The 17,812-nt window shown below is 29.6% G+C and overlaps 2 protein-coding genes across 3 annotated transcripts in view; one reads left to right on the forward strand and one right to left on the reverse strand.

The window, feature by feature from the left end:
* The window catches only part of LOC129917179 (adenylosuccinate lyase), a 73,462-nt gene that overhangs the window by 27,574 nt on the left and 28,076 nt on the right, over window positions 1-17,812 (forward strand). The window lies entirely within an intron of this gene.
* Window positions 7,667-17,667, reverse strand: LOC129917177 (fatty-acid amide hydrolase 2-A-like). The gene is made up of 7 exons (XM_055997562.1): window positions 17,244-17,667; window positions 16,952-17,174; window positions 9,189-9,406; window positions 8,641-8,931; window positions 8,340-8,558; window positions 8,117-8,284; window positions 7,667-8,059 (listed from the first exon to the last, which is right to left on the reverse strand). Exons 1-7 carry the CDS (start codon window positions 17,415-17,417, stop codon window positions 7,787-7,789), a joined length of 1,566 nt encoding a protein of 521 aa, XP_055853537.1. The 5' UTR covers window positions 17,418-17,667; the 3' UTR covers window positions 7,667-7,786.

Here is a 17,812-nt window from a genome sequence, read left to right on the forward strand (position 1 = left end):
GTTGCCGGATGGAGGAAGAAATTGAATTTTTTCTCGTATCTGTATCTGGTATTTTTTCACAGGTTGAGTCATCACAATCATCGTTACTTCGCTACTTCGCTTCGCCATCAAATTCAGATCTTGAGTCTTGAGAGGCCTTCTCACATTCTCACTCTCTCTTTCGTGCTCATTCGTTCGTACGTGTATTTGATTTTTGTATCTTTTTTTGCGGCGGAGTGTGTTTCTGTTTATTTTTTTGGAAGAGGGTTGTTAGGGGGTGAAGTGAGTCATTCATCCATAGTCTGCCTTCAGTACTGTAATTCACTATACAAGTAGAATGGATTGGTTGCGATTGTGGCGGTATTGCCAGATAAAAAAAAACGAGTAAATTTGTACTTCTGCATTTTTGTTGTTGTTGTTGTTTTTGTTGTTAGTGTTGTTGGAATCCACGGAAGAGAAAGAAATGGAGACACAAACACGCGTATTTAATTTCGGTGGAGTGTGCAGGAGCTTTTGAGGTGAACCACTTTTTTAGGGCTGCCAGATATTGTTTCTGATTGGAATGTCTTCTATACACACAACCCAAACATCGAAGTTGTTGTTGTTGTATACAACACACATGCTAATGAGAAAATGTATAACAATAATAAATAAGAATTAGATTTATTTGTAATTGCCAATTGGTAAGAACAACAATGATTTGTGGTAGCTATAGCTGGTATCGGTGTGATAGCTAAAAAGTGAGGTGAGGTTTGAGGTAGTATCTATAATCTACATATTTCTGTTGGATTTGAATTGATCAAGGTGATTCAATATTAAAATGACGACGACAAGATGCTTTCGCAGTAGCCTTGAGAAGGTGATGATGGCGCAAATGTTAAATGTATATGAATCACAGCTCATTGGTTGTATTTCACAGCATATCAAAAGGCAAATAGATTTCTTGAATTTGTGCTAGTAGGTTCTTGACTTCGGCCTTGCTATTTTGATATAAAAACTTATCATGATTATGGCCTAAAGTAAAAATATTTCAGATAGGTAATCCAGAAATGTTTATTAAATAGGTACTTGTTGCTTTTCTTTTAAGAAGACAAAAATAAACTAATAGATTCTGTTGTTATCCAATAAAGAGTTTACATGGACAAAAAGTTTAAACACAAAAAAATATAAGCTATCTAGCTTATATTTTTTTTTGTTTAAGCCTTTTGGAAATGATTTTTTTCTAACTTTTTAATTCCTCATCCTTTTAAACCGAATTTTATGATAATGTCAATTATGCTCTCCAAAATAAATACCTTCCAAAGCGAACTTTTTTTTGCATTCTGTTCAAATAGGTTTTTGGGGACAGTTTTAACAGCTTCATGTTTAAAAAAAAAACGATTTAATTAATAAAAATTTTTTGATAAAATAATAAAATTATCAGTTGAATATTAATAAATACTTTCGCTTTTTTTTTCATTACCAAGGTCTTGTAGTAAAAATTTGTATACATATAAAAACGGACAATGAAGAAAATCTACAATTGTTTGCCCAGTCCGAACAGGAAATGGCGATGTTTTTCTTTCTGCCTCACAAGAGGCAGTGGTACTGAACAAAAAAGTCAGGTTGACCAAGTTTGTTTTTTTATTACGACCTAGCCAAAATGGACAAAAAAACCAAACGGCTCGGGGCTTAACCGAAAAACTTGGCAGCACTGCCAATTAATTAATAATTAAATTCACTTGTCGATTAAATTATGTATTTTGTCGCAGATTTAAGGTAATTTACTAATGGAATCCAATTCATATCTCCGTTTATTAAAGTCAATTCCTTATTTTCGGCCCAGCGTGTATAGGTACGAATTTGGTATTAAATAAAAGGTGGTGTTGAGCTTGTTATGTGTGTGAAATATTTTCAAAATCGTTAATGTTAAAGTCGAGATATTTAAGCATGAAGTTGTTGATTTCGAAAACAAGAACCTCCTGGTTCACCCTGTATATTCGTTCTTCTCAGTTGTTGCCAACCCAAAAACCACGTTTTATAGCTTTGGTATTCATAGATCTGGTTTTTCATAACTTCGGTTTTTCATACCTTTGACGCGCTTTAATCCGTCGCTCATAGCTCTTAACTCTGGTATTCGTTACTATTTCAATTTACGCGCACTAAAAGGGTTATTCTATACCATTAATTCATTCCAAACGTCATTTTTGATGTTTCTGAACAAAATCTAAACTCTATGAAAAAATTAGTTTGGTAGGATAGAATTAAATCTGTTCAAAATGTTAAGCCCCGAAAATTTTCCGGGTTAAGCATTAAAGCATTCCGCTGTATTCAATGTCAGAATAATTAGATAATTTGAACTTCCGAGGAAGCTCACGACTTAAAATTCTTTGGAATGATATAGCTTCAAAACTATCCATAATATTCAACGATCTCAACGTTAGCAAAAAGGTCTTTTTAAGGGCTTTCGTTATTAACTAAATGTATCTAGTCTAATAAACATTGGGTTCCATTTATTTTAAGACATTTCACCAGTTAAGATAGAAGCTAAAATCAGAAAACTTATTTCATAAATTTTTATGATTGGTATTTAAATTCCACCAAGTTAATTTTAATTTTTAGTTTTAGGTGAAAAAAAATTCATCATCTTTAAAATGAGCCTTCAACTTTTTTTTTAACCATCATATTGTAGAAGCAACCTAGCGTTTTTTTATAGATGATTAAAAGTGCTATAATTCATTCATGAAGAATTACCTTCCCAAATAAATCCAAATTCCGTCAGATATTTGAAAAAATGTCATTTTGTCCCAACCTTGCGAGAATAACCCGGACTTCAGACTATAAAATTGAATTTAATTAACTCACGGAATTCATTTATATATCATTTTTTAGATAATTTATTTGTGAATACGTCTGTCTTTGGTCGTTTTTGGTTAAAATAAGAAAAAATGGAGCTATTAAATAAAAATGGAACTAACTTCTTTTCCAAGATGGCAGCTGCTCCCGACGTCCTATCATCGCATTAGACTTTTATGATGAGGACATACACCCGAACACATTCCTTGAAAAAATTTTGTCCCGTAAAAAATGCGATTTCATGAACATATTTTGAATAATTTGCCTGTGCTAATACCCTTCCACCCTTTTATATAGACTCTCTTAATCCTTCACCTTTATTTCAAATAAAAACATTATGTAAATTACCTCCTATTAAAAAAAAAACAATTTTCTTTATATTAAATGCCAATTCTATCTGCACTATAATATCTTTTTCACAACGTATGGGAGGTATACGGTTATCTCATACGGCTTTATCGATTATGATTAAATTTGACAAAACGAAAATGTAGCACCGCTGTTTTTTTTTTCGAAAACTGATTTCCTTTTTACATAAAAAATGTTTGTCATATCCTAAACGTGTACCATATTTTCAGTTTTAACTATTTCTTTTACTTTACTTCTGAACCGCTAATGCAATTAATTTTTACATTTCAATGAGTACATTTTATACATTTATTCTTAGTTTTGTGTATTTTCTTGAAGTTTTTAATATAGAACTTCGAGTTGAAGTTGCATGAAGTAAAGAAATCAGCCAATGATTGATTAAGCAATACCTACAATCCTTGCGATATCATAATGCTTTGAAAAAGTTATAGAATCTAATGTAGGTACATAATACCTATGTATTACTAAAATCACATTGAATTAAGTGACAATATACTAGCCTCCAAATTTAAACTGACTCACCATCCCATTCCTTGGCAAGGACGAATTTGATACAACAAAAAACTCTAGTAATCCAACGCACATGCATAAAATATCCCTGAACTAAATTGCAGATGGTCTTCACCATCCCTAACGAGATCGATCCCAATAAAGGTACATCTGCCGCTGAGGTCATTTCACATGGACATACCTAAGATATATAACACTTTGGTGAGTATAAAATCGAAATTTGAAGATCAGTGAAACAATTAAGTTATGTAGATATAAAGGGCATGAATCACTCACATATGATTCACGGTTTTAAGTTTTTTTATCTTTAGAAAAACGTTCTATGTCCAAACAAAATTTTTAAGTTGATGACGAAACATTGAGTCATTTTAGTAAATACAAAGTTCAGGACAAATAATGAAATTTTGTTTTGAAAAGGTTCATTTAAGTGCACTGCGAATGTGTCATTCTTATAATATGTAATTATGTGCAGCTACACATCATCGCCTCACATCATCGGTAAGATAAAAGTAAGAAATGACCTATTGTAAGTTTACAAGGAATACAATGAAACTGATATAGATAAAATGTCATTATTCTTTTTAAAAGTAGGTATATTAAGCTTGCTAAATCTAAAGAGAATGATTCATGAGACGTGATTACTTTTATTTTATTCTTATTAACTAATATTTAGACATGATGCCTATAACTGTAAGTAATATTTATACCTGAATGATAGAAAGGATACGGCTTTGGCAATTGGATGATCTATTTAACATTTAATTTTTTTTTTTTTCAATTTCAAAGTTACAAAATTTTCCTTTCAACATCTTAAATCATTCCCGACCCTATTTTTCTAGCATGTTAACTTTTCAACTCTGAAAACACTTTTTCGTCTTTAAAAATTGAAATTTTTAGGCCGTTTGATTCTTTGAATTTTATTTTCAGCCTTTCAAGTGTGATGACATTCTTCTTCAGGACTCCAATAACTTGATATAATTTAAAAAAAATGTAAGGTTACAATAAAAAAGTATTCAAGTTTTGATAGGAAATACAAAATGCAACTAGCTCTTTTGCATATTCAAATTAGACTAATGGTTTGGACTAATTAAGATAAAGTTGAAAATGATTTTAATTTTTTTTTTACATTTCTAAGAAGAATAGTATAAAGTTTGCGACGCACGGCTCCTGCATAACTTTTGAGGGCCAAAAAATCGTGCCATTTTAGCATTTATTCTTCGAAAAATAATTTGAACAGATAATAGGCTAAGAAGTTTGGTCAGAATGAGCAGTCAAACGTAGAATTTTTATAGGTGAAATCAATTTAGTCAGAAAGCGTTGTATTCAAAGGTCGGCCACGACCACTGATCGAAGGAGTAGTTTTGAATTGAATTAGGTATTTATAGAACCGTTTTTTTGATGTATGGCTTTCTCTTTGATGACTTAACCGATTTCAACGAAAATTTTAATGCAAATGCGTTTGAGTGGTTGTAATATTCAAATTTTTTGCTTGAAAAATTAATTTTTTTGAAATTTGTTTGGAAATCACCCTGTATATTACCTAATAAACAGTCACAGCCACAGACGAAAATCCGGAGTTAATTCTACTCCTTAATTTATTAACCTGGCTTACAAAAAATTTTTTTTTGTTTAACTTTTAGTTTATGTATCAAAAATACCCCCATGCAAAATTTTATTCATAAAACTCAACGTTTCCCTTTTATAAGTTTTGTGGGCAAAAGAAACTTATACTCAACGCTTTACTTTATTTAAAATTCTTACTTGTTTTTTTGGTTTCGTGTCAAAAAAAAATTTGAGGTCTTAATCAAACCAACATTAACAACATAATCCAAAAAAAAATAGTCATATATGTTAGGGTGTCCCTTATATTGCAAATGGCTGAATTTAAATACGCATACGGGCTCAAAAGTTTCGCAATAAATAAAAAAAAATATTCCCAAAGTTTCAAGTCCCTATCTCAATGCTAAGTGGACGCGACTTAATTTTTAATATTTCCATACAAAATATCGATAAATTACAGGTAGTTTTGAAGTGGTTTACTCAAAAATTCGGTAAAACTGTAAAAGTTGATAGAAAATTTTGAAAATTTGCAAATATCTTCAGCACTATAAGGAGTGTACGAAAAAAATATTTAAAAATATTTTTCTTTTGTAAACAATGCTTAGTAAGTAAAACATAACCGCAAATATCATAAGAACAGTGATATTAACGGTTACCTACTTTTTACTGACTCAGCAATTTTTTCGTACACTCCTTATAGTGCTGAAGATATTTGCAAATTTTCAAAATTTTCTATCAACTTTTACAGTTTTACCGAATTTTTGAGTAAACCACTTCAAAACTACCTGTAATTTATCGATATTTTGTATGGAAATATTAAAAATTAAGTCGCGTCCACTTAGCATTGAGATAGGGACTTGAAACTTTGGGAATATTTTTTTTTATTTATTGCGAAACTTTTGAGCCCGTATGCGTATTTAAATTCAGCCATTTGCAAAATAAGGGACACCCTAATATATGTACCTAACCTATCTAAATGATTGAACCTGTTATGACACCGTTACGATTGGCTTATGGATTTTTTACTACGTATTACTAATATTAAAATAAAGATAATTGCATTTAAAAATCTTCATTTTTTCCGCAAGAAATGAACACGTATAATATTTTGTGTTTTTTTTTTATTTTATTGATATATTTTAATAATTGATTTATGTTGTTATTATAATACTTCCCATATTATAGGCGTTCAGAATAATGGTTCAAGTCCATTTGAAATTTGTACAGAACGATGCTCTTTCTCAGGAACAAAAGGAAATTGTGAAAAAAGCGTTTCACAAATCGATAGCTCTATATCCCCTGATTTTCTTTCTTTCATTCTTTTTAATTTTAAAATAAAAACTTAATTTTGAAGAGCTTAAAAAGGGTTTATTATTTATTCTGAACGCCTCATATTTGTAATCCTGTAATACATTATATTTGTAACTACCTACAACTTAAGAAAGCTTGATATATTTTATACGGTTGTACTGAACGAATCCTTTCATTTTCATTTCGCGTTGTTGTTTGGTTCTTTAGAGAAAAAAAGATATTTTTTTTCTAGCATTTCGAGTTCATCGGCCAAAATTGATTTACCTGCCCCAAATTTGTAGCGTAAGTTCTTATATGATATAATATATTAATTGCAACACACAGAAATCAAATCAATCATTCAAAAAATTACAGACAAAAATTTGAACAAAAAAAACTTTCCATACAAATTGATTACGCGTGCAGCATCACTGCAAGCATGAAAAGGCCAAACAAAAACCCCTTCTTATTTAAAAAAATTCACGAAAATAAGACTTTTCTGTAGTCAGATTCAAAATTTGTAATACATACATAATGTACGTAGGAAATACATTTCAAAAGAAAAAAAAATACACTCGGGTGTATACGTAACATTTTGTTATGATTTTAATTAAAATTGCATCGACCCCAAATTATAGATGCGTATTAGAGGATCCCTTAAGGTCCCGTTAATATTGAAAATGTGATCTAGAGTTAGATCTAAGATAGGTATATAATTTAACTTTTCAACAAAATCTTAACTATGCAGTCTACAAAATACAAGTGCTTTATAAATGAAGATGTGTGTTCAAAAATTGAAAAATTATACACGATCAATAAATTGCTTTTATATTCGATATTAAACACCTGCTCTGCGAATGTCCAAACCTCCAAACAAACCGACTCCGTTACTTGGGAAATAGCTGTTCGTGGGAGAACTAGACGATCTAGCGTTGGTGCCAATGGCTAACATGAGAAAATTCATTGAAAGTACATAATGGTTCGTAAATGAGCCAGTCTTTGTAAACCAATAAATAGTTTAGGAACATCAATGCTATTTTTAAATAAAAGGGAATCACAATGGACCAATATGCCCCCGTGTATGCAGCAGCTTAGCTGTGCACTACCCTATTTAGCACAGTCATTCTTTTCCTTAAAAAAATTCTTACATTTATTTAACATTCTAACCTAGATCACAAAATTTTCAAACACCTTAAAAAATAATTAAATATTTAACAATGATTTTGTTTTTTGTTTTTTTTTTTCAATTTGGATGTACCCAGCCACCAAATGCAGCTTCTAACTCAGCAGCTATTTGTATACAAAGTTTATCTTTATATGGAGCTGCAACAACTTGAAAACCAATGGGTATTCCATCTGAATTTAATCCCATTGGAATGTGTGTGGCTGGGAATCCAATAATATTGAAGATCGAAAGAAATGGAACTCCGCCAAGATTAAACACGGATGTGTTATGTGACATTGCTGTTCTATGGAAAGTGGGAATGAGGAGGACTCCTTCAGAGCCAAGTAGATTCTGTAAAAAAAATAGAAACATTTAAAAATAAAATTCGAAATAGGAATTCGAATTTACCGTCAACTCAGCTTTTATCGCATCTCCTTCTTTAAGCCAATATTTAACTTTGTCTTTTGGAATCAAACCATTTAAGCCTCGGAGAACTTCTAAGAATAAACCATTGAAAGAATACTTTGAATCTCCTATAAGAGACTTTCCAAGCTCTGCCCAGACATTGTCAGGATGCTTTTGGAAAATAGTTTGGTTATTAGATATTTTGTATAAAAATTGATTTTCTTACATTTGGCTTATTAGGATTATTCAAAATACTTGGAGTTTCAACATCGAAAGCAGATGCTAAGGTGATTTCTAATGATTTCGTGAAGTCTTTGATTTTAACTTCTTTTGCCTTCATTCCATTACTTTCAAAATGCTTAATAGCCCTTAAAATAGCAACTTTAAAATCGCTATCTACTGGCCATCGAGTAAATGTCAATTCTTCTTCAATCATATAGTGGATCTGGAAATAAAGAAGGAGACAAATTTTTAGGTTAACGAAACGTAACGATACGTAATATAACGTAAGGTAATATGGTTCTTACATTAATATCCTTTGTGTGAATTGGTTTAGAGAACTCCAATTTGTCAGCATTGCTTCCGCTCATAATTTGCAATAGAAGTGGAAGATCTCTGGCATAACGTGTCATTGGTCCGACTTGAAGATATTTTCTAAATAACTTGTCATCAGACATTGGGTAGTGACCGGTGACCGAAACCAGACCTCCAGTGGGTTTGTGTCCGAAAATTCCGTTAAAAAGTGCAGGTAATCTTATTGATCCAGCAATATCAGATCCAACTCCGAAAGGTGATGCTCCACAACCAAGTAATGCACCCTAGATGAGAATATTTAGTCAAACTATTCAAAGACAGTTTTAATAATTGTATGAAACAAAAATATTGGGACCAAAATAATGGATATTGTCAGGGACTTGGAGTATCTGCTTTATTAGATATTGGCCTAAAACCGTTATTGTAGTCTTAAGCGCTAGCTGAAATTTAACCAAAGACTCTGACACCATTAATAAATTTTGAATTTTGATTTTTGTGTGATACAAAAAGTTTTTTTTTTTTGTTGTTTTAAAAATTTTACTTCTCCTCCCGATGAACCTCCTGGAGTTTTTCTGGTATCGAATGGGTTATTACATCTTCCATGTGTTTTGGTTGTTGTTTCCCAACTTTGACAAAATTCAGGATTTGCTGATACTAATAGAGGAATACATCCTGCATCTCGTAAAAGTTCAACTGCTTCGCCATTGTTTTCACTGTGTAATAGATATCGATGTTCATTACCAACAACGTGGGACATACCTAGAAAATAAGAACAGTTTTAAAACTGGTGCTTTTGAAATCAAATTGACTTTTTAAAAATTGATTTATACGAAATTCACTATGATAATTCCTATTTTCGTGACCTTATTTTTGAATATAAATTCAATCCTAAGTGGGCTTTAGGTCTGGTTTATAATTTTTTCTATCTTGTCTCCGACGTTTCGACCGTGTTTACAGTCTTCTTCAGGGCTAATATTTAAAAAAAATATAAAAAAATTATAATAAATGCTAAAAATCTATTACCAATACTTACAGATTCTATCTTCTAATTTTAAGAATTTAATCTTAAAAATGTTAAGGTTTTGTTTGTTTTTGTTGGTATAAATCAAGTTTTAAAATATTTAAAAATAAAAACCAACAAAAACAAACAAAACCTTAACATTTTTAAGATTAAATTCTTAAAATTAGAAGATAGAATCTGTAAGTATTGATAATAGATTTTTAGCATTTATTATAATTTTTTTATATTTTTTTTAAATATTAGCCCTGAAGAAGACTGTAAACACGGTCGAAACGTCGGAGACAAGATAGAAAAAATTATAAACCAGACCTAAAGCCCACTTAGGATTGAATTGAAATTCACTATGTGTTTTAAAGAAAAATTATTCTATTTTATTTATTATCTATTTATAACTGCCAAATTTCATTAGGGTGGCATATCAACTTTTGTACCATGAAAAAAAACACCCTTTAACCATTTTATTCTTATACGCTATCTATATTCTTGCTTCCAATCTCAAATTTAACATAATTGCTTATTTTTTTTTAGGGTACCACAAAAAAAACACCCTTTCACGTGAAAAAAATGTATAGACTTATTTTATTTTGTATACCAATGGCAAAGACAACATTTGAATAAATTTCCTAAAATTATACCATTGATTTTTTTGGACTTATCACGGAATTTTTTGTTTGCAAAAAAAAAACACCCTTTTACATAAAATATTTTTATAAACAGCTTTGATTCTCGTTAGAATCCATGTTGTAAATGAAAAATTTTTAACAATTTTGGGATTTAATTTTTTCACAGTTTTTATTGCTGGACTTGATCTTTTCTTTAAAAAAATCTTCCCTTCACTTGACATAACGATGTACACTCTTAAGATTCATAGTTCTTAAAAAACGAAACTTTTGTCAGCTTTCTACCTTTCTCGAACATAATTCAGGCCTTCAAGAAAACACCCTTTCACCAAAATTGTATTTTAGAACTTTATGAATCCTTTGCATCTGCTTTATCTTATTTTTATTATTTTACCTTCTATTTTACTTCATTATAATTTTTAATCCATTATAATTTTATTATTTAGGTTTTTCAGGGAAAATATACTCAGACGTAATTTTGAGCTGATATAACTGAATTTTGAAGTAAAACTGACTTTGCATCGAAAAATTAGTTTAAACTTATGTTTTCCCCAAAAACTTCGAAAAATAAGTTGATTTTTTTACTCTTTTCTAGTTTTTCCCAATTTTATGTGTTATGTGCAGGGATAGGATGTTGTGGAATTTGCCTTTTTTTCTTGCTTAATCCTACGACATTATAAATTAAAAACAAACACGTTTCACGTCCCTCTCGTGCCAAATATATGTATTTTATTTTGCCTTTTTTTTGCCTTTTCTTTCGTTATTGCCTTTTTTTGCTTTTTCTCCTGTTATTGCCTTTTTTTTTGCCTTTTCCTATGTTTTTAATCTTTTTAGCGTCTTTAAAGTAATGCCTACATAGTTAAAATTTATCTTTTCTACATACATGTAATTGGACATCTGAAATTCGTTTAGTATTCAAAATATTTAAATTTTTGTCCAAAATGAGTTTGCCGTATACGCCATGAAAATCAGAAGTTTCTTTTGTTCATACACGTTTGTACGTCAAAAAAAACATCGTCGTTTGTACGGCAAAAAAAAACATCGACGTATGTATGTCAAAACAATTCTCAAAATTTTCATAAATTGCAATAAAAATTTTGACGTAAATGCTAAAATTTGGTGTTTACGTCAAACAATACGTGAATATCTCAGCAACGAAAAAAGATAGAAAAAAAGAATAACTGATTTGAAAACAGCACCCTTGAAAAAAAGTGCTTAAATTCGGCTCAACTCGTTTCTACCTACAGATGTAGAGAATTCTTTTAGCCCCTTTAAAGTACTCATGAGGGACAATCACAGGCGCTTGTTACCTGAAATTTTTAAAAAAATCATGATTGTTCAAATTACTACAATTACTTTTTATATTTCATTTTTTCTCTCAATAAATGCCTTTTTATGCCTTTTTTGGAGTTTTATTTTGCCTTTTTTTAAGTTTTTAGGTCCACAAGATCCTATCCCTGGTTATGTGAATTATGTGAACAGCTTTTAACGATATCATTTAAGCTTAAAAGCCAATCGACCTACCCTTAAGATTTTCAAATACAGCTGTCAAAATTATGCCAACTTTTTGAACCTGAAAATGGAATAATTTAATATCTTTCATAGCCTTGTTGCCCTAGTTGAAGATCATCCCCTTAAATTTTTTTGCCATCTACGCCACTGGTGCTACATATTTATCGGTCATCCTGGATTTATTTATTCAAATTAAATCATTAACTACTCGAAAGGTTACATTCAAATGGAAAAGTACTTGGTTAATAAGTTGTTAAAACCACAGACTATTTTAATTAGATTTTATTTTCAACCCATTGTTACTATATTGTAAACGTTAACACGAGCTACATTAGCATCAATTAAAAATTATATACATTTACACTTAAGCTATCAGGTTATAAGGTCGATTTCGCATGAGGTATGACAATTTTTTTTTTATTTTGTAGAATGTTGAATAATACCGTTATTTCTATAATGTAATTATTTAATTTTTTAAATTAATGGAAATATAATTATCGATTAGCCCTATCTATTAACATGTAATTAAATAATTTATGACGAAGGCAAATAGGAAAATCGAGTAAACCGTTACAAAGTTATTGATTTTTTTTTGTTATTTGTATGAAAATTAATATAATTAATACTGTATTTAAAAAAAAACATAGGAAAACAATTAAATGTTGGTGTATTCATGTTATTAGATAAAGTTTTTATTGAATTTAGTTTCTTAATAAGTTTGCTTTAAAAGTTCAAGAACACATTTTTAATCCGCAAATATTAATGGCTCCGTAATAAGTTAACTGTAGGGAAATAAATCACTTTTAAATTCTAAGTAGTTCTTTTGTGAAATCATGACAAATTTAGAATCATCGTAAGAGCTGCTTAAAAAAAAACATATACAGTAGTCCCTCGATAATGTGAATTACCGATAATGCGAATTTCTCTAAAATGTGAATCGCCAAAAATTTTCATTGTCATCTCTATAATGTGAAAAATTTTTAGACTCTGTAATGTGAATTTCTTTTGTAAAAGCTTGTGTGTTTTTTTCTTGTTCGTGCAAGCAATTGTTTTTATAATCCTGGATAATGAAACTGTTATTGGTCTAGAAAAATCTTTAGAAATATTGAATGCGATGACTTTTTTTGAAATCGAGTGCACTCGTAATTAATTTTATTTTTTTATTTATCTTTGAAAATTTTTTCAATATAGGATTAAACTGAGGTTCAAAAAAATATTTTGTGCTACATTCATTACTTATAAATATTGTTTTAATCAGTTTAATGAGAATTGGAAAAAGTTCGAATAATGTGAAAATCCGAAAACGCCTTGTTTTAATTAGTTCACATTATCGAGGGACTACTGTATTTGTAAATTAATTAAAAAATTTTTTTTTCAAAAAACAATAAATTGCCACGCTATTTTTCAAAAACAAACAAAATTTCAATTGACCCATGGAACGTTCAAACTGAATAAAAGTAGATACCTACAACTACGAATTGTTAGAAAAATGATAAAAGTAAATGATTTTACACTTTATTTAGAGCTTTTGATCATTCAACTCTTCTAAATAGAATTTTCAAAAAAAAAAACTTCATAAATGATTTCATTATTTTAAAATAATTTGGTTCTATAAATAAAATAAATATTAATTGTGTTCATCTATGTTCGTAAGTCATAAATTCCCGCTTTCCAGAAACTTATATTTGCAGTCTGGCAGTGTTAATTTTCAAGTAATCCGGCGATAAATGATATTTCACAAGTTTGTACTTTATTTTCTCGATTGTTGCATCAACTTCGTTAAAATGTAAAAAATGCACGCGATTTGGGTCCCAAGAATTATAGATACTTTTGTCAAAGTAACTTATAGTGTTAAAGTTTTTTAAAGCATACAAAAAAGAATGATTTCAATTAGCTAATTTTATAATTTCAAAATCATTTTTTTGATATCGAAAATTTTTCAAAAAAAAAAAATCTGTATGTCTCTTTGAAGAAATTATTTTTCAGATATTTAAACAAATTTTAAGAAAATTCATTGTTCCGTTTTAAAAAAAAATCGTTTGAAAATATAAAATGTTTAAAAAAAATCAAAATTTAATATTTTTGTGTCGTTAAAATCGGTTAAATAGTTTATGAGAAATTTAAAGAATAATCTTCTATAAAAATTTCGCCGTCATTGTTTGAAATATTAAAAAAATAAAAGAACATAAACAGAAGAAAGATACAAAAATAATTAAAAATGTATTTATTTTAATATATTAGTCATGAAGAAGGGTGCAATCACGCCCGAAACGTCGACGTAATATACATATACCAACACCAAGACAGACCTAGAGCCTGCTTAGAGGATCATAATTTTGTTTAAAAACGGTCACGGAAATAGTAATAATTTATTGTCAGCTGTATATGCTTGACCATAAAATATTTCGAATACATAAGAATCAAGCTATCAAGTTGTAATGCAATATACAAAAAGAGAATATTGACGAAGAAAGACACTGAAGAATAAGTTAGTACACTGCCGGTCAATAGAATAGGTTCACCATATAAACGATAAAGAATTTTAAATTTTGCGCCTACAAAAACCGAAGGAAAACCCTTTTTATTGATTCATATTCAAAGATATCCCATTTTCTAACTTATTTATAAAAAAAAAAAATCATTTGTGCAATTCACACGTGGTAGAAGTGAAACCTTAAAAAATAATTTTTCTTGAAAAAAATAGAAAAAATCTACCTATTTTTATTCTATCACCATGTTTTTTTATATGACAACCTATATAAATTTTATATCAAGCTTTTGAAAGCTTTTTGTCTTAGCTCAAAATATATATATCGATCAGGTCTATGAGACATCTACAAAAAGAGCTAGAATTTTTTGAACTCGATGAAATTTCATAAAAAAAAGCAAAAAAAAATTTATTTTTATGTTCTCATGCTATTAAATGAATTTTTTCCCTGACAACATATAAAAAATGTTATACCTTGTGAGAGCTTATTGTTTCACCTTTCATATGACGTATCAATCTCATTTCAAAGATGCCTACAAGAGAAGTTAGAATTTTTTAAAGTCAACCATGACTGAGATTACGGTACTTCCCTCACTGGTGGCTGTTCGGGGGTCAACAGATCTACACTGGTGTTTTGAGGTTTTTCTCAAGTTTCTTGATTTAACATTGTGTGACTTGTAGTTAGTCTAGCGTTATGTGTGATATATCAATTGAAAGGTAATTATATCAGGATGCTCATAAATGTTTAATCAAATTTCTATCTGCTCTTGGTAAAAAGTTATAACCTGTTGAATTCTAAAATTTTATTTTACCGTTATCTCAAAATTGTGTTTACAAAAATGATTGAAATTTCGCACACATATAGTCGTAATCATGGTCTATCATTACTCCATATATAATATTCCTCTATCTATTAAAGAAAAAAATGTAAAAATAAAAAAACCATGAAAATCGGTTAAAAACGGCCAAAAAACCTGTTTTTTAAAAACTTATTTTTCTCCGTATTCAGTCAAAACTCTTTTAACGATTCCAATTTTTTGCACATGTATCCGCATTTATAAGCCCTACATGTTCCATATAACTTGATATTTTTTGAACGCTCCAAAAAAAGCTAATAATCAAAAACTACCCAAAAATACCCCTGAAAAAGTAGGTACTTTTCAAAAATTCATATTTCGAAACGCAGAGTGTTGAAAAAAAATCCGTATGAGACGCCTAATTTTTTTTTCCTTCATCTTTCACCTGGCACCTTTAGAATTGTCAAAAAAAATGTCCCCTACCCATAATCAACATTTTGTCATACCCACAACACCTGATCAACGTTCAAACAAAACGTTATAGCGGAGTTCCAGAATTTTAGAATTTTTTCTTAAATGCAGTTATCCTTAAATTAGTTTCCTCTATCTATAACAAAAAGAATCAACTCTCTACGACCACGCGTTTAGATTTTAGCCCAAATTTCATCTTTCCGTTTTACCCCTGTTTACCCTATTAAATGACGGAATTTTTCAAAATCCTTCCTTTAGATTATTATCTTTCAAATAAGCTTTCGGAGATTTTTGTATCTCTAATAGTTTATTTTTAATTTTGAATTTAAATTTTTTGCCGCACTGCGAGAGTGAGAGTGTAACGCTAGAGTGCGAGAGTGTAACGCTAGAAAATGGAGTCACTTTTTTGTGGTGGCTGCCATGGTTCATCGATTTATAAGACGTTATCACGTCAAAAGACATTGTTTGAAATTGCATTTTCGAAAAGATTTTTAAAAAACTTTTTTTTAAGCAAAAAAGCTCTTCCTTGCCGTTTACAAGGTGAACCTATTCTATTGACCGGCAGTGTAAGTACAATAATTTACAATTAAGATGAATCCCTGGGAACCCAATTCTAAAAAAAGCATGTACCGTTCTAATCTACAGTCACGAAAATGTCACAAATTAATGACACTTTTGGTTTGGTACATTTTAAAATAAAATAATCAAATTTGATAGATGTTTTAAATATTTGCAATGATAAAATACATGAACTTGAAATACATATTAAATATTACGTAAATTATTTTAAATAACAACTTCATACATTCAAGCACACTTATTTTAATCTCAAAACTTTCCAGAAGTAATTAGAATGAAAAATAATTATGTTTAATATGTAGCTCAATTGAATTATTTTTTTTTTTTATTTGTTTAAAATTATTATTATTCTATAAACTGGTTGTACCGGGACCGGTTTACCGGTTTCTGATGTTATACATTTTATTGTGAGATTCAATTTATAGGTCTCTAAAGTATCTCCGGCTTTTTTTTATATTTCCGCAATTAGGGAGTATAATTTAAAATAGAACATTTCGATCAATTCAAGATTTTAAAATTTGTGAATCCATTGAAATTGAGAGTTACTCAATACACATACATATTTCCAACCAATTTGTCTAATAAAACCTCAAAACCGAGAAAAACCATCTTCGCAAACTGAAAACTTCCAAGTGACAAATATGGAAATTTATAGCAATTCATTATTCTAGAAGTTAATGTTTTTTTTTTCAACTAATTAACCTTTATAAAGTTAAGTACCAGTGTCAAGTCAAGTACAGAATATTTTAAAAACTCATTAAAAATGTTCAAGTTATTCAAGTTTAAAATGAAAAACAAGCAAAACTGCAAACTCACCCTTAAGTCCACATGATTCCTTCACAGTAAATGGAACACCCAGTAGAGGATGTCTGCCAAAAAGTGCATCTAGCTGCTCTGGCGGTGTGGTTTTTATTAATTGATCCACTTGTTGGGCATCTTTAATTGCCCCAGCACATCTGTCCTCGACAATTGCATTTAAAATTGGATTTACCGCTCTGATACGCTCCACATAAGCTCGAACCAATTCTTCAGATTTAAGCTAATTTTTATATATAAATTAGTTAAATTTTCTTATTTAAATTATTTTTTTTTTTTATTAAAATTTTACCTCTCGTTGTCTAATTTTAGGCACTAAATCAACGATAGGAATATTTGTCAACTCTGGTTGACTTGGGGGTGGAATTTTTACACGCTTGCCACCCGTGAAATATGCGATTATTGGACTCAAAATGATTCCAACAATATGAAGAAATGAAGCAATTAATCGTAATAATAATTCCATTTTTAGAAAAAAGTTATATAAGTTTAAAAATTAAATAAAATTAAAACAAAAATTGAAATAAAAAATACAATCTTGAGTACGCGAACGCCACTAACGCGGACCGCTGTCTATCAACGAATGATTATAATTTTATTTGTTGCCCTTTTAGCTGAAACAAACTCATATTTAGCACAAAGTTCCTCCAACTAAGTCAATCGTATCGCCTGCTGTCGCACTACTTAGTTCTTAATCAATTCCAGAATTGGAATTAATCTTTTTCTTTTTTTTTATTTTTTCACTTTATTTTTTTTTTTAATTGTTGTTGTTTTGTTTTAAGTTAAAGTTTCATTTTTTGTAGCCTTAAAGCTGCAATTCCGTGTTGTTTGTTTGTAATCACTAGCGATTTTTAATAGCTT

Source organism: Episyrphus balteatus, chromosome 3 (assembly GCF_945859705.1).
Source record: "Episyrphus balteatus chromosome 3, idEpiBalt1.1, whole genome shotgun sequence".
Classification (NCBI taxonomy): domain Eukaryota; kingdom Metazoa; phylum Arthropoda; class Insecta; order Diptera; family Syrphidae; genus Episyrphus; species Episyrphus balteatus.